At 35.3% G+C, this 26,570-nt stretch overlaps 1 protein-coding gene across 1 annotated transcript in view; it reads left to right on the top strand.

Annotated features, from left to right (window-relative positions):
- The window catches only part of LOC148948317 (rho GTPase-activating protein 18-like), a 62,609-nt gene that overhangs the window by 32,137 nt on the left and 3,902 nt on the right, over positions 1-26,570 (top strand). The window contains exons 4-8 of the mRNA XM_089094293.1: positions 6,725-6,915; positions 8,318-8,547; positions 12,406-12,564; positions 17,910-18,076; positions 19,767-19,951. Of these exons, the coding sequence (XP_088950419.1) occupies positions 6,725-6,915; positions 8,318-8,547; positions 12,406-12,564; positions 17,910-18,076; positions 19,767-19,951 (932 nt within the window). The remainder of the gene's footprint in view (positions 1-6,724; positions 6,916-8,317; positions 8,548-12,405; positions 12,565-17,909; positions 18,077-19,766; positions 19,952-26,570) is intronic.

Raw genomic sequence — 26,570 nt, 5'->3', positions numbered from 1 at the left:
TTTTTTGAATCAAAATAATTTGGAATTACAATAAAATGTTTCTCATGGTGCAAGGGTTGCCATTTTTGGTCTTGAAGAGTTGATTTTGGTCTAAAAGGTTCTACTTGGCAAAAACTCATAGTGATACACCACAATTTTAGTGACGAATAGTACAATTAGCTAAAAAAAAAAAAAAAAAAAAAAAAATAGAACTAGAAGGAATAAGGATAAAGATCCTCCAGAGCCATTGCTGGCACATATGGCATCGAATCGACGTTCCAGTTGCTTGATGTTTTTACAGGGACAAGTAGCAAGCTTGTCCCCCAACCTTGCTACGGCTGGGACCGAATCCTGGGACCCGTATTGCCAAAGAAGGAATAAGAAAATAAAATGGAATATCCAGGAGAAACGGAATGACAACACAAATTATGGGTAAATATCTACTATGTCGTCTTCATCATAGAGAGCTTAAGTATATACAAGAAATAGTATAAGTTTGGTTAAAACTAAGATAGAAAAGTAAAAATGCTCAAACAAAAAACAGAGTAAAATAAAATAACAAAATGCAGAAAAGTAAAGATTATAAATAGGAGGGTGAAACACCCACCAGCAGTAACAGAGGCAACGCTATAGCGTTGCCTATAGGAAAGGCCATACGGCTCAAATGTTTTATTATTATTGTTTGTTGTTTTTCCCCAGAGGCACTTCATACGGAAAGGGTTGTCGTAGAAACTTCAAAGGGGGCTCATTCGAATGGAAATCGAGAGTTCTAGTGCCCTTTTTAAGGGTCAAAAGTGATTGGAGGGCAACTAGCCCCCCCCGCCCATCATTCCCCCAAACACATCTAATCAAAATTTTGAGATAGCCATTTTGTTCAGCGTAGTTGATCTCCAGATAGAAAATATGTTTTTGAGGAGGACACTCCCCCACAGTCCTCAGGGCAAGGGTTGTAAGTTATGGGTTGTAAGTTATGCCCTGGGGGCATATAAGGTTTTTTATAGAAAGCGTTGTCGTAGAAACTTCAAAAAAGGCTCATTTGATTGGAAATTGAAATGTCTAGTGCCCTTTTTAATGGTCGAAAATGACTAAAAGATAACAAGAACCCCCCCCCGCCCATCATTGCCCCCCGCCCATCCCATCAGAATTTTGGGATAGCCCTTTTGTTCAGCCTAGTTGATTTTCACATAGAAAATATGTTTTTGAGGAGGACACTCCCCCACAACCCTCAGGCCAAGGGTTTTAAGTTATACCCTGGGGGTATATAAGGTTTTATAGAAGGCGTTGTCGTAGAAACTTCAACAATGGCTCATTCGACTGGAAATTCAAAGGGCTAGTGGCTTTTTTAATTGTCGAAAGTGATTGGCGGGCAACTATCCCCTCCCCCCACGCCCATCATTCCCCCAAACACATCCAATCAAAATTTTGAGATAGCAATTTTGTTCAGCGTAGTTGATTTCCAGATAGAAAATATGTTTTTGAGGAGGACACTCCCCCACAACCCTCAGGGCAAGGGTTTTAAGTTATGCCCTGGGGGCACATAAGGTTTTTATAGAAGGCGTTGTCGTAGAAACTTCAAAAAAGGCTCATTCGATTGGAAATTCAAAGGGCTATTGCCCTTTTTAATAGTCGAAAGTGATTGGAGGGAAACTTCAACAATGGCTCATTCGACTGGAAATTCAAAGGGCTAGTGGCTTTTTTAATTGTCGAAAGTGATTGGCGGGCAACTATCCCCCCCCCCACGCCCATCATTCCCCCAAACACATCCAATCAAAATTTTGAGATAGCCACTTTGTTCAGCGTAGTTGCATTCCAGATAGAAAATACGTTTTTGAGGAGGACACTCCCCACCACCCTCAGAGCAAGGGTTTTAAGTTATGCCCTGGCGGCATATAAGGTTTTTATAGAAGGTATTAGAAACTTCAAAAAAGGCTCATTCAATTGAAAATTCAAAGGGCTAGTGTGCTTTTTAATAGTCAAAAGGGATGGGAGGGCAACTAACCCCCCTATCACGCCCACCTTTTCCCCAAACACATCCAATCAAAATTTTGAGATAGCCATTTTATTTAACATAGCTTTAAGTTCTGGAAGTTAGGTCTTTGAGGATGACAACTCGCCCACAGCCCTCATGGTAAGGGTTGTAAGCTATGCCCTGGGGGCATGTAAGGTTTTGTATAGACAACGTTGTCGTAGAAACTTCAGAAAGGGCTCATTCGATTGAAAATTTAAATGTCTAAATCCCTTTTTAATAGTCTAAAGTGATTCAAAGGCAACTAATACCCCTTAAACGCCCACCATTTCCCCAAACACATCCAATCAAAATTTTTATCTAGCCATTTTGTTCAACGTAGTTGAAAATTCTGGAAATTATATGTTTGAGCAGGACACTCCCCCCACAGTCTTCAGGGGCAAGGGTTATAAGTTATGCCCTGGGGGCATATATGGTTCTTATGTAAGGAAAGCTTGTATAAACTTCAGAGAGGGCTCATTTGATTGGAAATTAAATGTTTTAATTGAATTTTTAAGAGTCAAAAGATATCCAAGGGCAACTAGCCCCCCCACATACCCTTTTTTCCCCAAGACCATCCGATAAAAATTTTATAATAGCCATTTCATTAAAAATAGTTCAAAGGTCAGATAAGAAAAAATTCCTGTGTCGACGGAACCCACCAGGGCCCGGAGGCAGGCGTTATGAGTAATGCTCTAGGGGCATATATAGTTCTTATGGAAGGGATGCTCGTATAAACTCTAGAGAGGGCTCATTTGATTTGAAATTTAAAGTTCATGTTTACTTTTTAAGAGTCAAAAGAGATTGGAGGGCAACTAGCCCCCCCCCCTCCCTCCTCCACGCCCTAAATGCATCAGATAAAAATTTTGAGATAGACATTTTGTTAAAATAGTTCAAAGTTCTGATAACAAAAAACTCCGGTGTCGACACAGCCCACCAGGACCCGGGGGTAGGCGTTGTAAATTATGCCCTGGGGGCATATAAACAATCAAACAATCATTAAATAAACAACCAATGCAAACAAACATACAATTGATATTAATGTAAATTAATAAATAAATATAGTTTCTTAAATTAATTTTCTTATGTTACTAAGTTTTAGACAATAGAAAACTAAAGGTCATAAAGGCAATAAGGTTTCGATGTTTTATTGTTTTTTAGGTGTGCACTAAGAATAGTGAAAACAGGGTCACCAACGGGAAGATTGTGCACAGCCAGCCCCGTCCACCCACCCTTTAGGATTAAACCCGACCGCTTAATATCCTCCCATTTGCAACTCAAATTTGAGGATAGCCTTACATAGTGCTTGTTAATGGTTATCCCTTTTGTAAAGTTATTTTAGTTTTTTTAATTAATTTTTTTCTGTTACTAAGTTTTAGACAATAGAAAACCAAAGGTCATAAAAACCATAAGGCTCTAATGTTTTATTGGGTCTTTTTCTAAAAACTCCTCATTTTGTTGTGTACAGCCAGCCCTGCCCGCCCACCCCTTAGCATTAAACCCCACCCCCTGATATCCTCCAATTTGCAGGCCAAAGGGAAATATTAAGGGGGTTCACCATTGCATAATCTGTGAAATTAATCCTGCAATAACTAAAAAAATAAAATACTGTTGAGTATTTTAACGTCTTCCAAAACTCAAACGATCCAACATTCTACAGCCCAATGAGTCTGTCTAATCTCCTAAATCGGGAGCGGATGAGATAAGTGAAGTTCCGCCCTGTATTGGATGAGTCTGCAACTTCACCCTCCCCCTCTCCTACTATCTACGCTAAAGTTTTCTTCTTTATGCCAACTACGCTGCCCCCAACCCAAAGACTTTAATAAGGTAAAGTTTTGTATGGGAAGAACACCTAGTAAATCTATTATAATTATCCTATTATAAGGTTAAAATACATACTCTGCGATAGATGCAAAATTACTTTAGCAAACAAAATCCTATTAAGGCCAATTCCAAACAGTCGTTATCTCTCTGTGTCAGCAAGTGAAATGGTCTAAACTCCCTTATTGGAGCAATTTTTTCAATACATTCAGTGTTGTCAATCGCTGTCCACAAGTTATGCAAGCTGTCTATTGTTCATATCAAAGGGTTTTTATCAAAGAGGTAATCGTATAGACTTTGAAAAAAGCCTCATTTGATTTAAATCGAAAGTTCTAGATCCGTTTTTTAAAGTCAAGAATAATCGGACAGAAGGCACTCCCCCCCATGCCATAAAAACTTGAAACTTTTTGTGATCAAAAACGAACAAAAATTAAGTAAAAAAAACTTTCCGAAAAATAAGATTTTAAAAGAAAAGTAAAGGCCATTATAAACTTAAGCTCAGCAGATACAAATAACTTTTAAAATTCAAACAAAAAATGACCAGAAATTACTATTAAAGAATAAATGAAACACAAAACTAACATAAATTAAATAAACATCATAGCAAAAACATACAACAATTAATAATATAAATAGATTGAATATGAAAATCAAGTTTAAAATAAAAAAAAATATTTTCCTATTGAAGTATAAATGAAACTGAAAACGAACAGAAATTAAATAAACAATCAATGCAAATAACAAACAACAATTAACAATATCAATGAAACTTTAGATCTTAAAGCGAGTAATGCTTAGATTGAATATGAAAATGAAGCTTAAAACGAAAAAAAATATTTTGCTATTCAAGTATAAATGAAACTTAAAACGAACAGAAATTAAATCAACAATCAATGCGAACAAACATACAATATATATTAATGTAAAGGAATAAATAAATATTAAAACAAGAGAAACAGAAACTGAATATGCAAATCAAGTTTGAATCGAATAAAAATAACTACAAGTAAGAGTTTGGGTATCGCATCACTGCAGAAGCCTAAAACCTACTGCGTCATTGGCGCTTTCCTGAAAACGAATTATATTACAAATTTTTTCTTTTGTACTTAATATTGAAAATAAATACTAAAATTACTGTAAAATTTTGAACGGATGAGCATTCAGCAATTAATATCATTATACATCAAATATTCAGTTCAATTTATTAGTTCTTTCCAAGATTGTTCAAGACAAATATAGTTTCAGTACAAACAAAATTTGGATACTGCCGCCTTCTTTAACTGTGAAAACCTAAAGCCTTCGGCGTCATTGGCGCTTCACTAAAAACGAATTACTCGTATATTACAAATTTATTCTTTTCCAGTTCTTACAGCATCGAAAATTACAGCGAAACAAAAATCTTTAAGTGATGGATCTTTCAACAATTAATATCATTATATATCTAATATTAAATTTGATTTTGTTTATACTTTCCAAGACTGTTCAAGACTCATATAGTTTTCAGTAAAGCGTCAATGACGCAGTAGGTTTTAGGCTTCTGCAGTGATGCGATAACCAAACTCTTGTTTGTAGTTATTTTATTTGATTCAAACTTGATTTGCAAATTCAATTTAAGTTTCACTCGTTTTAAGATTTATTTATTCATTTACATTAATATCTATTGTATGTTTGTTCGCATTGATTGTTTATTTAATTTCTGTTCTTTTTAAGTTTCATTTACACTTTAATAGCAAAACATTTTTTTTGTTTTAAGCTTGATTTTCATATTCAATCTAAGCATTACTCTCTTTAAGATCTATTCATTCATTTGTATTATTACTTGTTGTATGTTTTTTGCTATGATTATTTATTCAATTTTTGTTCGTTTTGGGTTTCATTTATTCTTTAACAGTAATTTCTGGTCGTTTTGAGTTTGTATTTTAATAGGTATTTGTATCTGCTGAGCTTCATTTTAATATGGCCTTTACTTTTCTTTGAAAAACTTATTTTTCGGAAAGTTTTTTTTTAATTAATTGTTAAAAGAGGCTGGGTATACGATAGCGCAATTACAAGAGCGAAAATTCGTCGAAGACAAAATTTCTTAATTGACAACTTGCCAAAAAGGGTCATCTTTCAATAAATTGTTTTGAAAAATGTGTGGATTTGGAGATCACAAGGCGTTATTATCCAGAGAAGCACCTAGATAATTTGCTCCATCTGGCAGCAATGACTAGTAGTACTTAATTTATCACAAGTACTAAACCCATGTAAAGCGGATACACTTTTGAACACACTTTATTGAACGCGCCATTTCAAATTTAACTACTTTGAAAGCCACCCAAGACCCCCCCTCCCAAAAAAGTGCCTCATTTTGTATGTTGTCTATGTAATAATCGTTCGTTTGGTTTATCTTTTCTAACTTAATCTTTTCATTCTATTTTCAATTTACATTATCTATAAATTTATTGTATATCCCCCCATAAATAATATTTCTGTTTTGATCTTTCCTAATTATTAATGATAAATTAATTTAATTATACCTAAACCTAGTTTGGTTCTGCTTACAGTTTTTCCTAGAATTTGTTTTATAGTCTAATTGACTTGCTGAGTAGTTCTTTAATCCCTGAAAATTTTCTTCTTCTTATCCCCAATTTCATTTTTGTTTTTTTACTAAATTTGCTTTTAGCTCAGTTAGATTTACTTATATAACAAATATGTAGGTAGGTTTATTCAGCGCCCAGGGGCAATGTCAGTTTTTGTGTCCATTCTTCTTAACAACGAGAGTGAGCCCATCTTTCAAAATATATGTGTTATCCATGTATATGTAAATGACACCCCGACAGATGCTGTGCTGGGGGACAAGTTTACCCTCTTGCCTTCTAATTACGTCACTGAATAAAATTTTTGTTTTTGGCTTGCTAATTTTTTCATATTTTCAAGGTCATCACAGTCACTTTACAGTGATCGTTCAATGGATGATGAGCTATGGGAGGATAAGCGTGAAAAAGTAGAGAAAAGTATACAAAACGCCTCTTGTCACGATTTGGCAGCTTTGCTTAAGCAGGTTTTGCGAGAGCTTCCTAAGCCATTGCTCACTTTCGAGTATATGGATGCTTTTTATCTAGTCAATGGTAAATATCCTTTAACTCGCCTGTTGTTTTTCTTTTGCTTTATACAGGTTACTGAAACTATACTTTATCTTGGCTCCTTAAGCTGATCAGTTTTCTTTAATTAAGATACTTTTTAAGAATGAACTGGCCATTCCTGATGATTGAGAAGGATTCAAGACAAATTCCTTAATTTTAAGTTTAAAAATACGGGCAAGGCCAATAATAACTGTGTAAATGGCTGAAAGTCTTTGAAGTTTTCGCCTTTCCCTTTCCTTGTTTTCGGCACTGGGATCTCGAAGATCGGCCGCTGCTGGACTCGTGCTGATTTTGCCATTCAAGTATCTTATATTCTTTTTTATCCTTGACCTCTTCGTTCATTTTTTTTTTGCCCAAAGCAAAGGTTTTCTGCATCACACTATATTCGAACATGTGTTAGAAAGTGAGATTAATTTTTCTAATCCACGACTCGCACCACGGTTACACATATAGATGAAAAAGAAAACAATTATGGCTTCTCCGTTTTCTTAATTCTTTCTATGACTACACTTGCGATACAAAAGTGAGAGATTGAAACACCCATTCCAGTACAAAAAAAAAAAAAAAAAAAAGCCTTAGAGTTTTGGGGATTTTTTTTTTTTTTTTATTTTTATTTCATCTAAATATTTAAACGTTGCATCTGTGTTGCTTTGATTCAATATGAGGCGACTGATGTCGATAGAGAGAGAGAGAGAGAGAGAGGCCCCAGAGCCCCCTGCATGCAGAACTGTTGGTCTGCATAAGAAGAGGGTTAAATATAGCTCAGAAATGCTTTACAGTACTTTATATTACATAATTTTATTTGGCGTATACCTGAGACTATTCGTGTACCTGAGAATATGAACTTTAACTATTTTGCGTGTCATGCACGTATCTGAACAGATCGTTCAGTGACTAAGTCATTGCTTGGTTATTAAAAGCTTTATAATGTTTCCTGGGCATCTTTCACGTTTATCACTACTAGGTGATCCTCCCAGGACCAGAGCCGTTCAGAGGAGGGGGAACTGGGTCAGCTGCCCGGTTGCCGCGGCTGGAGGGGAGCATGGCTGGGGATTGCCCACTGCCATGAAAATTTTCACTTTGATTCAACTCTTTTTGCTCATATTTGTGTCTACTGGGGGGGGGGGGCTGTTATTAATTTGTCACTTTAATTTTTTAATTTTTACTTTAATTGAAGTTTTTACTTTAATTGTGTCAGTTTCTTTTGTTTTCGAATATGACCTAATCAGCTTCGAAATTCACTAAAACAGTCGGTTTATTAATTTTTATCTAAAAGAAAACAAGCCCAAATTTGGAGTTTATGATTGTATGTACGCGATTCTGTGTTTGTTTTTATTTTAGCTTAAGTAAAAAAATCGTAAAAACATTTTCTTATCATTTATTTTAGAATTGCCAGAAATATGGGACCAATTAGAAGCAATGAACTTGTTAATAATTCTCCTACCGAAAGCCCACCGATCTACATTAGCAGCAATTCTTTCGTTTATGTTAAAAGTAGCCGAATTTGAACCTGTAAATAAAATGTCGTTGCAAAACGTCGCGATGATTTTGGCTCCAAATCTCTTTGTACCAAGGAAAAAGTTAAAAATCAGTGACAAGGATAATCTTTCGAATGAGGTAAGAACACAATTATTATAATTGATTCGTTTACGATCCAAAGAAACCGTCAGACGAAAAGATTAAAAAAGGTTAAAGAACTCATCCATTTATGCTAAAAATTGCCGAATTTGAACCTATAAATAAAATGGCGTTGCAGAACGTTGCGATGATTTTGGCTCCACACCTTATTGAACCAAGAAAAAAGCTAAAAATTAATGAAAAAGACGATCTTTCGAATGGGGTAAGAAAGCAAATATTATTAATTCATTCATTTACTGGCTAAAGAACCCACCAGACAAGAGGCGTAAATAAGAACAAAAACCTACACTCTCTTGTACGGATTTGACACCTATTGGCTACTGACTTTATTGTACAATGGAGAATTAATCGCTTCATGTACCCGTTGCTTAACTTCACATGGTTGTTTTTGGATTAATGATTAGCTGGGAGTTACTGACATTATCAATGACATTCATTTATATAGAAGGATTTTTTATCATCGGAAGGAAGCGAATCAGAAGACAATATACTTGCACTAAAGGAGTGAGTGTCCAGAGAAGGAATTACCCACCCCACTCGCCACAAGTCTATCCATGGCAAGCACATAGTTGGAAGTGGGATATTTACGGAATAACCCACTAAAAATCAAAATTGTTTAGATTATATGAGGAAAGATTTTCCAAAATTTTGAAATTTTTAATATAACTCGCCATTTTTTTTTTTTTTTTTTTTTTTTTTTTTTTTTAATTGGCCCGACCCAGATGTAAATTCCTAGTGCTTGGTCTAAGGACGAAATTTCAAGGAATTAGGGAGCTTAAAAACAGGTTATAATTCTTAGAAGTTGAAATACTTGGGCTTAAACACACGCTTTTGAGCGCTGAGGCTTATAAATTTTTCAGCGTTCAGGAATGATTAAGAAGTTTCAATGATCTAAAGCTACTCTTACTTGAAGTTTTAGATTTGAATTATATAATAAATTTATAATATAATTGAATTATTATTAGTGTGTCTACATGACAAGAAAAAGAGCAGTGGGTTTTATTTCATGCTTTAAATGAAATAAATTTAATTTTATTAGAATGAATAGCATCACTGGTAAGTTTGTTTTGAAAGTTTGAGTTTTACTGGAACTTTTAAAATATATTTATCTTGAATTATCCGTAAAGATATTTGTTTTGTAATTTCTATGCGAAAAGAAAACGAGTTGCGAGTTTCACTTTATACCTTTAAAGAAACACATCAATTATATTTTATTATGTTTGAAATTATTACTGATAAGGTCTTTATACCATTTCTGGTGTTGATAGTAGTTTCCAAAATACGTTAAAAACAAAGATTAGAAACTACTGATATAATAATTAGGTGAAAGTTTCTAATTCTAATAAACGAAGAGTATGGATACTTAGAATAAATAATTTTTAAGACTTTGTATTTTTGTCTTTTGTCAGGAAGCTTTTATAATTTGGTTATCCATGGAGGCTTTGAAAAGTTTATTTCCCAGAAAAGGGAGGGATCTTGCAGCAAGGGAGGGATCTGAGGTTACGAAATTCATGTAAATATGAGAGATTGAATGAAACTAGACACGGTTTGGTTGCTTCTTATCAAAAAGGACCTAAACGTTTGTTTGTGTGTTTTTTTTCCGTGCTTGAATTGAAAGAAAAGCGGACCAAATACGCCAAGACTCCTTTCTTCACCAAATGGCTTGAAATCTGGCTCGCTCATCAATCAAACAGTTCGTGGTAACGAACTGTAAGTAAGGAGCGACCCGGCTCAATGGTAACCGAAACTCTAGAAAACGGCATTTTGATACAAATAGATACATCAAAAGAATCACATTTTAATGCTGATTTCAAATATATAAGTTTCATTGAGTTTAATCCTACCCATCAAAAGTTAGGCGCCTGAGAAAATTTGGCTGATTTTCGAAAAAAGGGGGAAAGAACCCCTAAAAGTTATAGAACCTTAATGAAAATCCCACAATCATATTCCGTGTATCAGATAACCCTACTGTAGAGGTTTCAAGCTCCCATCTGCAAAAATGTGGAATTTTGCATTTTTTGCCAGAAGAAAGATCACGGGTGCGTGTTTATTTGTTTTTTGTTTTTTTTCCCCAGGGGTGATCGTATCGAACCAGTTGTCCTAGAATATCGTGGGAGGGTTCATTGGAATGGAAACTGAAAGTTCTAGTGCCCTTTTTTAAGTGACCAAAAAAAATGGAGGGCAACTAGGCCCCCTCCGATGCTCAGTTTTTTCCCAAAGTCACCTGGTCAAAATTTTGAGATAGCCATTCTGTTCAGCATGTTCGAAAATATTATAAGTATGTCTTTTAGGATGACTTAATCCCCCTAAGTTCCCGGGGGGAGGGCTGAAAGTTATGAACTTTACCCAATGTTAACATATAGGCTAGTATTGGTTATTTGGAAGTAGACAGACGTTGTCAGGGGATATTTTTCCTGGTAGTGGGGGGGAGGTCAGGGGTGATATGAGAGGATCTTTCCATGAAGGAAGTTTTCATGGGGGAAGGGACATTGCTATGAAGGGGACGCCGGACTTCCCAGCATTGTTTAAAAAAAGATCATAACTTTAATATAAAAAAACAAGTATTTCAACTGCAACAGCAGCAACGTCGAAACTTTAAACGAAAAGAAAATATTACATATATAATTGGGTTCACCCCGTAGTCAATGCCTCGCTCTTTAAGCCAAAAATTTTTTAGTACTTTCATAAGAGCTATTTATTCTAATTAACGGCCTGTGTGATTAAGCGGTCATTTCTAAAGAATTGGAACAAAATTTGAACTTTCACTTAAAGAGCAAGGTATTGACTAGGGGGCGAACCCCCTAATAAACGTATTAAAAACATATGAATATAGAAGTTCGTTACGTAAGTTAATTCGTAAGTTACGTATATTTATTACTAATAAAAATGTTCGTATATAAAATTAAACAAGTTTCGAGAAAGCCATTTAACTAAATAAAAGTAAATTAATAGGAAAATTTTGTTTTATTTATTCATGTACGGTGAGCCAAGATCAAAACCTGCATTTATTCAAAAACGTTCAAAAATTAAATAAAAAAACAAGTTTTTTAAACTGAAAGTAAGGAGCGACATTAAAACTTAAAACGAACAGAAATTATTCTGTATATGAAAGAGACTGTCCCCTCCTCACGCCCCGCTCTTTACGCTAAAGTTTGACTCTGTCTCACAACTTTATTTTTTAAAATAATAAAAAACTTTAGCGTAAAGACTGAGGCGTTGAGGAGGGGACAGTCTCTTTCATATACAGAATAATTTCTGTTCGTTTTAAGTTTTAATGTCGCTCCTTACTTTCAGTTTAAAAAACTTGTTTTTTTTATTTAATATTTTAGAAAACCTAAATGTCTTTGTTGTGTATCAGCATTGAAACCAAAATGAACCAGATATTCGCCCTCGTGAAGACTGGATTTTTTATCTGACGACTTGGGATCTGGCTCGTAAAAAAAAAAATTAACTTTTTTCAGAATCTAAACTTTTTTGTTGCATAGAAGTATTGAAACCAAAGTGAATCAAATATTTGACCTCGTGAAGACTTGGTTTTCCAGCCGGCGACTTAAAATCTGACGCGCAAATTTGAGTCTAAATTTGTCTAAAGATATTTGTCGAAAATTTGTCTAAAGATAAAAGTTTATGTGTGTGTTAAAATAGGAAAAAAGTGAATTGAATATTCAACCCTGCAAAGACTCCTTTTGTAAAGACACTTGAAATTTGGCTCGTGAAGCGATCCTGCTTGAAGCTAGGGGGATTTGTGTGTCTTAAGATAAAAGAAAAGTGAGTCGAACATTCAAGCAGAAAAACACATCTAGCTATTTTGTAATTAAGTACTCTTTAACTCTGCAGGTAACATTCGCTGCCGCTAGCTGTTCTGCTGCAAAGCTGCTAATCAAATATCGTAATGTTTTGTGGACTATCCCTCCTGCACTTATTAAGCATTTAAGGCGAACTTTCGAAGCTGATCAATACAGGAAAGTCTTGAAGGAGGTTAATGGTCATCACCCTGTGAGTTTTGTATTTTTTCTGCGTTTGTTTTTCTTATAAAATTACTTTGAACTTGAAAAAAATTGAACTTGTTAATTTGAAAAATTATGGGGACCCAAAAAATATAAGAACGACAATGTGCGTATGTGCCTATAACTAAAAGCTATCTTTTTCCTGTAAATATATTATAAAGAAAAATAGGATCACTCCCGTGCATTCTCTATATGCAAGTCAGATTTCCATTGAATAAAACAATTTTGTTAAATTCAATTAAATTCAAACGAAAATACGAAATTTTGTATTTTTCCCAAGAAGAACACAGGAAGGACGGATCTATAGCTCCGGGCCAAGGATCGTAGCTTATTGGAAAAGGCCTCTTTAACAGGAAATTACTTTTCTAGTGCTATTTCTAATTATAAGACGATGACGCCACAGCAAGGTGCCTACTTCAAGTAAGGTTCCTACTTTTGGGAAAAGAAAGGTCCCCCCCCGAAAAAAGTATTTTTGTTCCGAATAGGATAAAATTGTTATCAACTGAAAATTCTACAGTAGCCAATATTTTTGAACTACCAGAAGACCATTTATAAGCCTATGGTATTACATCCTCAGAGACCATAAACTGAGTCACGCTCGCCCATTGACTTCTAAGTATACATGCAGCCCATAAGGAATGAACCCCTATGAAAGACCGTCGATCAAGTAAAACTAACGGCTATAGATTACTGTATCCTTGCGCCTCAGCGGTCAGGGTGGGGGTAAGTAGATCTTTACGTGTAAGGGGGAGCCTCAAAGCTTCAGTTAGTGAACATATAGATTGATATTTTGAAAGGTGCCTCAATATGTATATATATATATATATATATATATATATATATATATATATATATATATATATATATATATATATATATATATATATATTCGAAAAACATGAAAAACATTTTTATGAAAAACACTGTTTTCATAAAAAAGGTGAACTGTAATAAAGGATATTGCATGCTCAGTAGAAATATATTCCCCTAATGAGAGGAGGCCTTAGGTCAAATCCCTTTTCTATATATATATATATATATATATATATATATATATATATATATATATATATATATATATATATATATATATATATATATATATATATATATATATATATATATATATATATATATATATATATATATATATATATATATATATATATATATATATATATATATATATATATATATATATATATATATATATATATATAATATGTTTGTCTCTGGAATAGAAGTAAAATTTTCTTTGGTAAATTGCTTTTTACCAAAACATCCTTGATACTTTTCCAATAGGTGATTGTTACATTAAAATCAAAGCTAGCTACATTTCTAATGTCTTATCGGTAACCCTGATAATGTTTTAGTGATAATGAGGGGGGGGGGAGGTTAAAACGTATTTAGGTCACTAATTTCCATGGAAATTAGTATATGGAGGTTTATTAATTGACTGCGTTGGAAATTAGTACTAGCAATATGGGGAGGGTCTTTTGGCTCAATCTCACGGGGTGGGAGTCTCAGTTCAAATATTCTGAAAGGCAAGCAGTAGGTAAAACACTTGGAAATATCTTGGAAAACATTTTTTTCTCTTTAAAACTCTTCCAGTAGAGCACTAATTTAAACTTTATCGTGAAGAGTGATGGATTTAGGGGTGGACTCTCTCACAGAAAAATAAATTATGTCCATTTTAAGTTTTAATGTCCCTCTTTACTTTCACTTAAAATAACTTGTTTTTTAGTTCGATGAGTTCCTGAAGCTTGAACGTTTTTACAATTTTCAGCAATATTATTCCCATTGGTGTGAACTAGAGCAAGCCACGCAATAAAGTATTTTGTATTAATTCTAGTTTTGATTTTTTTTTTGGTTGACTTAATATTTTTTTTTTAATAAAGTTTGGATGATATAGTTTAAACGGATCTATCCAGTTTAACGGCATTTTCAGAATATTTTTCAGACATGATTTTTTTGATTTTTCAAGGCGGATCTGAAAATAGAAATATCCACACGGGATGCTATTTGAATATCCTTAAATCCGTCCAGATGCTTATTGGGAACAAGGAATCCCAACACCGTGAAATTCAAACCCTCCACAAAGAAGATCTCAGGTTCTAAAACAATGCTGTCGGAAGTGTATTTTTATAAGCTTTGAACTAAATAATACGTATCACGCTTATATTTCGTAGCATGTCAAATTATCATGTAGCAAATCTGAATTAGTGATTTTGAAGGACTCAAACACCCATATTGTGCCCCTCCCCCCCAAAAAAAAGTTATTTCCTACTCATCGGATTCACAAAGAGGTTTTATTGTGTAATGTTAATTTTGCAGTTACTAAAGAACCTCTCTATGCGAATGGGTATATTCAGCAACCAAAAGCCGTATTTATTAATTACAAATTACCATTTTACCTACAGAGACGTTGCTTCAGTTTTTTCTTCGGGGGAGAGGGGTTGATGCATCATAAAGAAGGTGGGGATATGTGAGAGAATAAATTATTTTTTGCCTCATTAAATGAGAATTCTCTCTTTTAAGCAAGTGTCTTACGAATTTCTGAGCCATATGAATGTGAGGAATCTCTTTCAAGTAATGTTCTTGATTAAGAAGCTCAATAATATAAAGGTTTCACAGGAATGTAGAGTGTTTGTAAACCTCCTGATTGAATGTTTTGAGATAAATTTTAAAACCGCAAAAAAATAGGTTTTGCTTGTTTGCATGATTTCTGTAGAACTGTTTTTTTTGGAAACAGGATTGACATTATGATAGGTTAAATAACCCCCTATTGTCTCCTAACGTTAACAAGATTAACGCTTACTCTTTTTTCTGGAAGATTCAATTATACAAAAGTTGTGATCATTGAAGGTATTATAAATATTTAAGTATATGAAATATTAGAAGTTTGTAAAAAACAAAGTATATGAAAGATTTTCGCTTTTTTATGACGCACAGATGAATAATTTTGTTTGCTTCAAGATCTTGAAAAATGCTGTTCGCATAGATTCTTTATGGTTTAGAAACAATTAAAATCACAATAGAAGCAACAACCAAAAGTACAGACTCTGCCGCTGTTCTCCACATAGTCAACCCTATCTTAGGATTTGATAAGGGAGAGGGTGCCCCAAAAGGGTTATGAGAATCACTCAATACCCCCTGTGCACGTTTCTTTGATCTAAAATTTTTGTCGCGGCAAAAAAGACCAAATTCTTACATTGTCACTTTAGTATTTTAAATTTCGTAAACCAGAATTTATCTTCTTGTTTTATTTTAAATTTTCCTAACTTTCTACTCTTTTTGTCAATCAGGCTAGTTTTTCTTCAGAACATGCTTGCTAGAAAACAATCTTAGTTAACAATTTTTTCTTAAAAAATGTGTTAAACTCTAAAGCTTGAATGTACCGGGATCGCGAAAATGGCCCGTTACGCAAGTGTGAACAGTAAACGTAGCACTGGTTACTTCAGCGATGGTAATCCAGTAGATATCATGTGATATTTTTAATTGAGGTTTAAAGCCATCTCCCTTAAAGTGAATAATGTCTACCCATTGGTTCAACCCGTTCTGATTTAACTTATTTTGTTCTGAAGTTGTTTAGAAATACCCGTATTTTCCAAGCTGCTGTAATATACTCTTTTCCCATTCACAAGAATAGCTAGAAATAGTAGCTTTTGACATTGAAACTGTTTTTTTAGTATGTTGAACGCCTAAAAAATATTCTGCTTACGAACAACTGCTTTCAACAACAGTAAAAAAAATGCTAAAAAAAAAAAAATAAAAAAATAAAAAAATCAGTTTTTCTACTCTGCTGTTCAATCTACTTCATCTATCATACTTCCTTTTGGATCACCGAAGAAGAATAACTTGGCCTTTAATAACCAACGACATAATGACTATCTTGTTTGTTTTTTCTCGTTTTTTCCAATAAAAACCGGTTGTAAAATTAGAATTTAGTGTGGGTTATTAAGGTTTGCTGGTACTATTTGATAGTCACGTCGCAAGCCAAAAGTTTGCCAAGGTGTGGCTTGCCTATGGATGCAAAGGAATTTGTGTTTGCCAACCCCAAAAACCTGATATTATTCCGCCATAGTAGTTTCAGTTAATTGATTGTGTTGCTGTTTTGTTTATGTGTGCCTCTCTGTTTTTGTCAAGCCAGGATTAGGTTTTAAAAATAGACATTCTATAAAAGGTCTTATAAGCATTTGATAGTACGTTTAGAGTCCTTTTAAAGAGGTTAAGCAATAGCTAGGAAGGTTGTAAAATGTACCATTATGATCCAGCCTGAGATAGAAGCTTTGGGGTTAAATATTTGTAAAAAAAAAATGGGAATGTTTTGTTTAGCCTGGGATTTTTTGAGAGTCTCTCTTTCTTGTTTAATCTCGTGAAAGTGGAAGCTGTGTCAATTGGGGGTGGTGGTGCGTTCCCCCTAAAGTTTGGCCCCCCACCCCGTCCTAAGTTTAGAAGACTACAGTTTTGCTAAATCCATTAAAAAAGTTGGACATAAAACAAAATTACCCTAGATCTTAAAAAATAATTTTTGCCTGCCCCCTACATTTACACGAATTGGCGCCCTTGGAAAGTGAGCGCTTTAAAAAGGCACTGTAACAAAACATCTTTCGTATCAAGTCCAATCTCCCAAAATGTAGAAATTAAAATATTCCAGTCCCAAAAAATTCTGGGAACTCTGCTGCAGCAAAAATAAAGAGAGACAGAGAGAGAATACTGTATTTAAATAAAAATAACCATACTCGGCAAAACCAAAAGATTGAATTAAAAAAGTAATTTAAGTAATAAATAAAGTAATTTGAAACCAAAATAAAATAATAAAGTCAATAAACATTAAAAAGAAAAGATTTGGCAAAACCAAAAGGTTAAATTAAAAAATAAAAAAAGTAATTTAATATCTATTCAAAACCTTCCTTTTTACACCCCCCTCCAAGGAAGTTCCCATTTCCTTTAAATCTTTCTTTATGACCCCCTCCCACTCCAGATGAAGACGACTGCCTTCCGTTTAGCCCTAGACGGTTGGCCGAAAAGGACCATCTTCGGCAATATGTCATCTTCCATCCGCGCGACGCGCCCTAGCCATCTCAACCTTTCTTTCATTATAGCCCCACAAAGCGGGATTGAACCACATTTTTCGCACAGCCTACCGTTTAAAATACGGTCAGTCAGCCGGGTACTCAGAACAATCCGTAGGCAATTTCTCTCCAAAAAAATCTAGCAAATCTTCATCCGGTTTTCGGAGCGCCTATGCTTCAGAGCCATATTTGACCACTGTCATCACTGTAGATTTGAAGACTTATTAATTAAATGTGATTTTTTTTTATTTTTTTTTAGGTACGACGTCTTTTATCACGAGGAAAGCGTGAAGCCATTTATAGAAAAATTGTCAATGAAGTTGACTTTCAAGATGGAATTTTGCGAGTAAATGCTCACCAGTGGCTTGTTGAACAATACCCTGTTAAATTGGACGTACGTTCCACTGCTGCTGCTGTAATTACGAGGTGAGATTGCTAGCCATAGCGTCAAAATGTGCCAAAGATTTAATAACTTATAATTTCTGACCACAGTGGCTATGCATGACAAAATGTAAAAATTGTGAAGAAGAACAAACGAGGATATTTCCAGCCAGTGAAATAAGGAAGAATTTATAGGTAGACATTTTGGTCGAGACCTTCACTCGACTGCCCTCTGTCGACAAAGGCAAATAAAAAGTAAAAATATATGAAAGAAAATGCTAAGGACAAAAAAAACAAGCAAACTCTAAAACAAAGCATTTAATCAAGACAGGCGCTGTCCAAGCAACAGTGAGAGTATAATCCAATGCTTTCTTAAAGCGGCTGGTTTGAGAGGGGCTATTTTAATTCAGCGTTTAATTTAGAGGGCAAAATTCTGATCTGACGAACAAGCGTGGGGAAGGGGGATAGTTACCCTCAAGTATTTTTGGTCGCTTGAAAAGGACGCTAGAAACTTTAATTTCCATTTGAGCAAGCCGTCTCTTGTTCTTCTAGGACCAGTGGTTCGATACGATTACCCCTGGAAAAAAAAACAACAAATAAATACTTATCGATGATCTTTCTCCCGGCGAAAAATCCAGCATTTTTGTAGATAGATGCTTAAAATGTTTGCAGTAGGGTTTTCTTGAGTCTTTGAGACAGTGTTTTTAATTGCACCCTTTCCAGCGTTTACTTTTATACCTACTTGATCAGCCTTTATCCTTGGAATCACTATTGTAGGATATCCAGCAAATAAAGCTTTGTTAAAAAGAAGTAAAAGCTTATTATTTTTCTTATCTTGTAAATCAGTAACGTCACAAAATGAATAATATTCTTGGAAATCCCGTGGACAAGGGTATACCCAGAGTTTTTGTTGGGGGGGGGGGGGTTATTTTTTTCGGAAGAGAGTTTTGCAAAAAAGCTTTAAAAATATCAGAAATTTGTTCATAGGCCTTTTTGTTACGTTTTTACGAGTCTGACAGATTTCGGGGGGGATCAAACCTTGAATCCCCCCTCCCTGCATACGGCATTGCCTGTGAAAAAATATGCCAAACAGAACTATTGATACCAACTTGATGAGATAATTGATTATAGGATTAAAAATATAAGCAACTTATCTAAACAAATTGGAATCAATAACTCCTCTGGATAGCTCTTCGGAGTTTACAAAAATATCATTTACCTCATGATACTATTAATTTATGAGATACGAAAAAAACTTTACACTTTGTTTAAAACCACTCTGTTTAAGCCTGTGGTATCAAAGTGAATCGATAATCTTTTCAGCAGTACGGGGCCTAAGGTTCGTTTCCTCGTACCGCGAAGTTGGGGGACAGACCTGCTACCTGTCTCTGTGAAAAAGACTCAGTAACTTAAACCCCAACTTGACACCCTATGAGCCATCAATGGCCCTGGAGGGTCTTATCCTTTACCTTCATAACCTATGTTGTTAGTAGTTCGATCTTAACAATAAAATTAATAGCGGCTCCACTTGAGGCCTGGATTTACTTTCTTCCTAGCTAAGTTTTGCCAAAGAGTGAATATTGGTCCCCGCAGCTTTCAACTGGGCGTAGATATCAATTGAAAATGAAGCCGGCCTCAATGGAAAGTACGCATTTTATAGAAAAATGTATTTACTGTTTCATGTACTTTATATAAATTACATTTTTATATTTAGCTAAATTTTATTTATTCTTAGGGTGGTGGAGGACTTTATTTCGAGACCCTCAAAAGAAGGAACTTTATTAAGGCGTCGGTCAAACCAAAGACAAGGAAGTAATGATTCAAACACATCAGCAACATATTTCTCTTGTTTACTGAGCACAGCTAATATGGAGTCAACAATTGCTAGTCACTCTCTGTTCGAAGTTGGCGGTAATATTGGTAAGTATCGTATTTAAAGTCTCATAGAGGGAGAAGGGAGGGGGCTCATTTAATACTGTAACTCTTGTGCTCTCAAAACCAGATTTTAAGTTCAGAGTTCAGAGTTTTTATTCCACAATACATACACAATCCCATCACAACACTCCTAATCCCCCTCGAAAGGCTCCGTGGCCAGGGATACAAGGGGAAATGAGAAAAAAAAGAAAATACAATATATCCAAAGAACCATAAAAAAGAAATCAATCGCCAAACAACATATAAAATTAAAAAGAGACCATAACTGAGGCCTGGGAGTCATAGCGCAGAGAAGACCACCATAAAACAAAACTAAACATTCAGGGGACATCAACTCCACAAAAAAAAAAAAAAAGAAAAAAAAAAAAAAAAAAAAGAACTATTCTGTTTGATTCTTAACTAAATAGTCCTTAAGAATCCTCTTGAAAGCGCCAAACGAGTGGCATTGCTGTACTGAAGAAGGCAGGGAGTTCCAAACCTGATGACAAGCGATGAGGTGATTGAAATCTGACCGCACAGTGGGAGTAGGAGGAATGCAGATATTATGTGACGAACGAAGGTTATATAGAGCTGAATCAGAAATAAACTGAGGAGTTTTTTAAAGAGATTTTTTAAGATTGCCATGAAGCTGATGAAAAACAAAAGAAGCACAAGAAAGAATGTAGATAGACTGTAGATATAGACGCGGTTTTGTTGAAGAAGGTTTGGTATCAATAACCAGACGCCGTGTTTTTTTATACTTTGCATAAAGCGACCGCAGTGTAGAAGGAAAAGTAGACATACATACTATGGGGCAATAACAGACATATGACTGGACAAGGCAGAAAAAAATAAGCTTCAGAATAGATCCAGGAAAGGTGTGTTTGAGTTTTCGAATGACACCCAAACTCCGTGAGACCTTAACCCTAATCATGGCTATATGGTATCTAAACGAAAGGTTGTCATCAAGCAGGATACCAAGAAACCGGACCAACCGATTCTTTGGTCTACACAAGGAGCCTTGTGACACCTGAAGCTGTGTCAGTTGAGGGAAAGCTACACCAATTCGAGAAAAAATAAGAAAATGTGACTTGGCAACATTAAAGGCCAAGTAATTCACCTCAAACTACTCTCTCGAATATTGCCACCAGGTTAGACCTGATATCATATTCTGTCTTCCCTAGAGTCCCAAAAGTGCTGTTGTCAGCAAAAGCAACGAGGCAATCTTCATTAGAAGTAGCGTTGGGATACGAAGGAACATCCGGATGACATAGATTGCCGCATACTAGAGGACGGGTGTTCTTGACTGCTGAAATCAGATCATCGACGTAAATCAGAAATTAAAGGGGCCAAGAACAGATCCCAGGGGGACGCCATATTCTACTTCAGAAGGGCTCCGGAAAAGTGGATCAGTTGAAGTAAGTCTACCAGAAAGATATGATTCAAACCAAGAGAAAGCATTTGATCTTATACCAATATGCGATAATTTCCAAAGGAGAAGCTGATGAGTCAAAGAATCAAAAGCTTTAAGAACATCCAAAAATAAAGCTGCCGGGATAAGACCAAAATCTATTGCCAAATGAATTAAATTGAAGAAAGATATACTAGTTCGCTCTGTTGAGGGATTTGCTTGGAGTCTAAACTGAAAATATTGGAAAAAATGCTTTAGATCCATAAAACTGAAAAGCCGGGATAGAATAGCCTTCTAAAAAATTTTGCTAACAACAGATTAAAGAGAATTTAGCCTATACTTACCAGGATCACTCCGAGAACCACCTTTACACAGCACTATAACCTTAGCTCACTTGAGTGATTCAGAGAAAATTTCTTTTTCGAAAGACAAATTGACAAGCTTAGTCAATGGTGACAGAATAGCAGGCAGAACGGCATGGATAACCCTTGTAGGAATTCTATCTGGCCCTGAAGACGATGAACCTTTAAGTGCATTTACGATCCGAGCTACCTCAAACTCAGAAACAGGGTTCAAGACCATTGACTCTAAACATGGGGGTCCAAGATAGGCTCTGAAATCGCAACGAGGAGTTGTAGAGCTCACGCAGGAAGCAGTCGTCTTTCCTATATTAGCAAAATAAGACGTAAGCTCTAGCTGAACATTTTCTTCTCCTTGAACAATTTTACAATCGACTATCAGCGTTGTTGGAACTGAAGGCGGAGGGGGAGTAGGTCTCAGAATTAATAATTTTCCATGTCTTCCCAACATCCTTTCCACGCTCAGAAAATTTTCTGTGATAATACTGAGACTTGGCCTTCCGACACAGAGAATTAAATATACTCCTATAGGCCTTGAACCGCTGATGATGAGAAGCAGATGACGAAGCCTTGTATAGCTTCCACAGATAATTTTTCCTTTTCCAGCTTTTATGGAGACCTGGAGTCATCCACGGATTCAGCAGTACTATCCTTTTCGAGGTATGAGGCGCTAGATTCTCGTGGCAAACTTCTAGGATACCTTCTTTTGCTGAATCATAAAAGAAATCAAAAGAGCGGTTAAAATCCGATTCAGAATCAAAACTATCCCATGGCTGATCAGTCAAACGAGATTTAAGTAGACTGATCTCACTGACACCAAAACGGAAAAATGAGAGATTAGATGGCGAAGCTTTACGCTGAGATCGATCAGCAGTCCTATATCGTGAAATAGCAGGGAAACGATCAGAAATATCACTAACCATCACCAAATTATCTAAGACATCTAGTGACGAAAAAATATTATCAATAAGTGATGCATGCATCTCAGTGACTCGGGTTGGAATACAAACTGAAGATAGAGTTCCCGCAGAAAACATCATTGACAAAAAATCTGCAACCGAAGCAGAATTTTGATCCAGCAGGTTAAGGTTGAAATCCCCCATAAGGATTAGTTCGCAAGGATGCTTTTGGACTAAGTCCAAAACCTCCTCCAGAGTTTTCATAAATGAAGGAATAGATCCACTAGGAGATCCATAAACCAAACCGACTACTAAATCCTTACAACTGGACTTAATCTAAATGAACAGATACTCAAAGATTCCTTCCTCATTTCTTCTCGAATCACTTTTGACATCATGGGCAAGATGATCGTCAATATAAATGGCCAGGCCACCTTTCGTAATCTGTTTTCGGTTCATCCTTTCCATCCTAAATCTTTGGATATCTAAAAGTATATCCTTTATTGAATTCAGGAAAGTTTCAAATAATCCAATAACATCCGGAGTTCCACCCCTGAGGATCCGTCTCAGCTCATCAAAAGAGGAGCAAAGTCACTGAATGTTTAGGTTAAGCACAGAGAAAATACCATCTTGTTTAGAAGAGGCAGAACCATTTAATTGCGAAACATATTTACTTTCAATAACCGATTTAGGATCATTATTATTCCTATTTCTACTTCCAACTGAATTATTAATTATACTTTCTATATCTAAAGGATTATTTTGTAACTCTACAAAACGTTCCCCCAAAGAGTTGACATCACCCTGGTCACCAAAAGAATTAATCATTTTACTTCCGGTGAATGGTAGATCCGCTCCGCGACCAAACCCACCAGACCGAAGGTTAACAAAATCACAGCAGAGCCATTGCATCTATACAGAGGCAACGCTGAACTCATTTTTCTGCAAACATGAAACTGAAAAACAAAAGTAAAGCCAAAACAACTGAATCCAAACTAAAGAGAAATTGAGAGACAAAAAAAGAAATAAAAGAAGAACACAAAAAGAGGAAAAGGAATAATCGATGAAATCATCCGGGAGATCCACACACACACAGGACCACACACATTTTATAGTATATATGACAATTAAAATATAATTATACCAAAAAAAAAAGAAAAGAAAAAAAAGAAAAAAAGAAAAAAGGAACCTGATGAAATAACAAAATGAAATAACCGACCAAAAATCATTCCTCATTCACACGTGAAGGGATGACCGCGTTAGACGCACTAACAGAGATCATAAACGGATCAAAACAAGTATCCTCTACACGCATCCAGTTCTTAACTTTTGAATTTTTCTGGGCTTTAACCATATTTTAGTCCCTTTTGAAATAAATCTGGTTTCGGCCACCTTCACTGACGGAAGAGCAGAAATGCGTGAACTATATCTGTGCGCTAAAAGTTCTTTACGGCGACGTGCTAGGTCCCGAGGTAAATCGCAACTGATACTTTTACGAGATCCTTTAAGCTTTCCACAATTCTGCATATTATCATCCTTGTCAGTAATGCTAGTCAGCGTGACTATAATAGGCTCAATCTTATTCCTAGCAGAAAACCTAGTTGAAGCCCCTTTCTGTCTATTACTGTTCAAGCGATAGCATTTCACAAATGGAATGGCGTCAGCATTTGCTAACCCGATATCAGTCAAAAGCTCGCGAACAGCAGTTTCTGCACTTTGCCCAGACACAACGGGAATACCGTGAAGTAGAAGATTCTGTCTTTTAGATGCAAGCTCCGATTGCAGGCACGACTTTTTTTTTTAAATTAACTCTGATTTCAAAACGCAATTTTCCTGCTGTAGTTGGGAGTTTTCCTGGCGTAGAGAATCAATTCCTTGTTCCAGACTAGCCATCAACTGCATAAGCTCTTGATGTTTCTGATCAAAAATATCCTTTGTAAGAGATGTCATGTTTAAATTCCTTATTACTAGCAATAAATTCATGCATATGTGTTTAATCCCCCCTAAAAATCCATCTAACGAAAACTTACTCGCAGGGGCCCCTTTCTTCAGAGAATAAAAAACCAGAGGGGCCCGCTTTCAAACAATGCCAAAATAAACAATATCCAGCTAGCGCCTTGAAATGATACAGCAATCACCTCTTACACACACAAAGCTCCGCACTGAATGAATGCTGGCAAGCGACTGAATTGACTGTCCTACATTCAAGATTATTCTAAGTTAGTCTCTTAGTATTTTTTTTTTTTACTTATAATTTTTTAAATATACAAAATATGTATTTTTTGTAAATACAACCAAAAATATATTGATAATAGAGATGAAGTGTTAAATATCCTTAAAGACTACAGTCTAATTACCATGAACATAATCATTTCTTCCCTCCTTACAAATTAAAGAAACATTTTCACTCATTTTTGTCATGTTTCAAGAGAGGGGTTGAATTGATTGGCAGTCTAAAATAATGATTATACCCAAATTTCTGAAACGCTAGCCTCTAAACATAAAGAAGACATTTTTGCTCAAAATTTTACTACAGTAGAGTTCATTCAAAATATTAAAGAACCAGAGTACATAAAAGGTAGAGCAAATACACAGTTTCTATCCTAATAGGGTTTGATTGGGTCTTATCGTAAGGGAAGTTTTATTGAGTCTGGTATCTATGTGGAACCCAGCGTCGATCCAGGAGCACCGCTTTTACGGGGTTTACTTGCATGGAAACAGTTTGTGGGGGAGTAATCGGCAGTGTCTTAAAGAAAATTGGGCTGCAGTAAGTCAAAATAGCTGTGTTGAAAAATACAAGTTTTACAGGAGATAGGAAAAACTAAAAAATATGTTTGTGTTTTTTATTACTAACAAGTAGCTGTTTTGATAAAAGTGTTTTTTTGGAATCAAAGAGGTAGTAAACAAATTTGGAAGCCAAAAAATTAGTTTCTAAGAGTAAGAGAAGGTATACAATATATTTTGAAAAAAAACAGAAGCTCTACTTTTCTGTCAAAATATATTTTTTCCAGTTTTTGGTTTATTAGGAGTTTTTCAATAATGGTCAAGGTCCCATCTATGAAATTTTTATTTTAGCATTTACCGAGCCCAAAAGTATTTTATTTAAAAAATTCCAAAAGGGATTGATCATCCGAACCTACTCACTCTGATCCTCACTATTCTAGTGGAAAGGAGTGAGGTGGATCAGTTCTAATATACTAATGTAAATTACTAAGCATATACGTTATATTTATTTGTATTTAATCCTTAATGTTAAATTTTTAGAATCGCTCAACTAAATGAGTTTCATAAGAATAAAATTTCTAACAGGGCTAAGGATATCCCCCTTTTTTATTTTGCTGATCACTATGCAATCTTAAACTTTTTTTGGGATCAAACATTATCAGTTACCTATTTTCAGCCTAGAATGAACTCTAATAAGGGATATTAGGGTCTAAAAAAGGTTCAAACTTGATGAATAAAGGTTCTGAACCTTCAAGTATTTAAAAAACAACTAATGGATACTTACGTTACATATAATCTTATACTATAGCTGTATGACAAACGTATAGCTAAAGAGTTAAAAACAGGGAGATTTAGAGAAACAATGACGTCGTGATTTTGGTACATAATACTGCAAAACACGATTTTTGAAATATTTGGTACCAAAAATGAAATGTCGACATTTCGTTAATTAGGTAAATGTAATTGACTTGACCTAATTTTCCTCCGCCCTTGAAGGTCGCCTTGGGGCCTCTTTATTCGTAGCGGTGTGGATGTACCTTCTGTATACCTTGTGGTCTCTTGCTAAATGAAAAATTATCCCCCGCCTCTCCTGCCGGGAGGCAGGGAATGCAAAGTTACCTTCCATCTCTTTGAACGATGACCTCGAGGGTAAAAACCGTGAATTTAGTCTTCGAAGATTATTTTTGGGAGACAGGACTGACCAATCCGTTGGGCATGACCGATTCATCGGT

This window comes from Artemia sp. Qi Xiang Cuo, chromosome 9 (assembly GCF_049724085.1).
Source record: "Artemia sp. Qi Xiang Cuo chromosome 9, ASM4972408v1, whole genome shotgun sequence".
Lineage (NCBI taxonomy): Eukaryota > Metazoa > Arthropoda > Branchiopoda > Anostraca > Artemiidae > Artemia > Artemia sp. Qi Xiang Cuo.
This window is presented reverse-complemented; position numbering and strand designations above follow the sequence as displayed.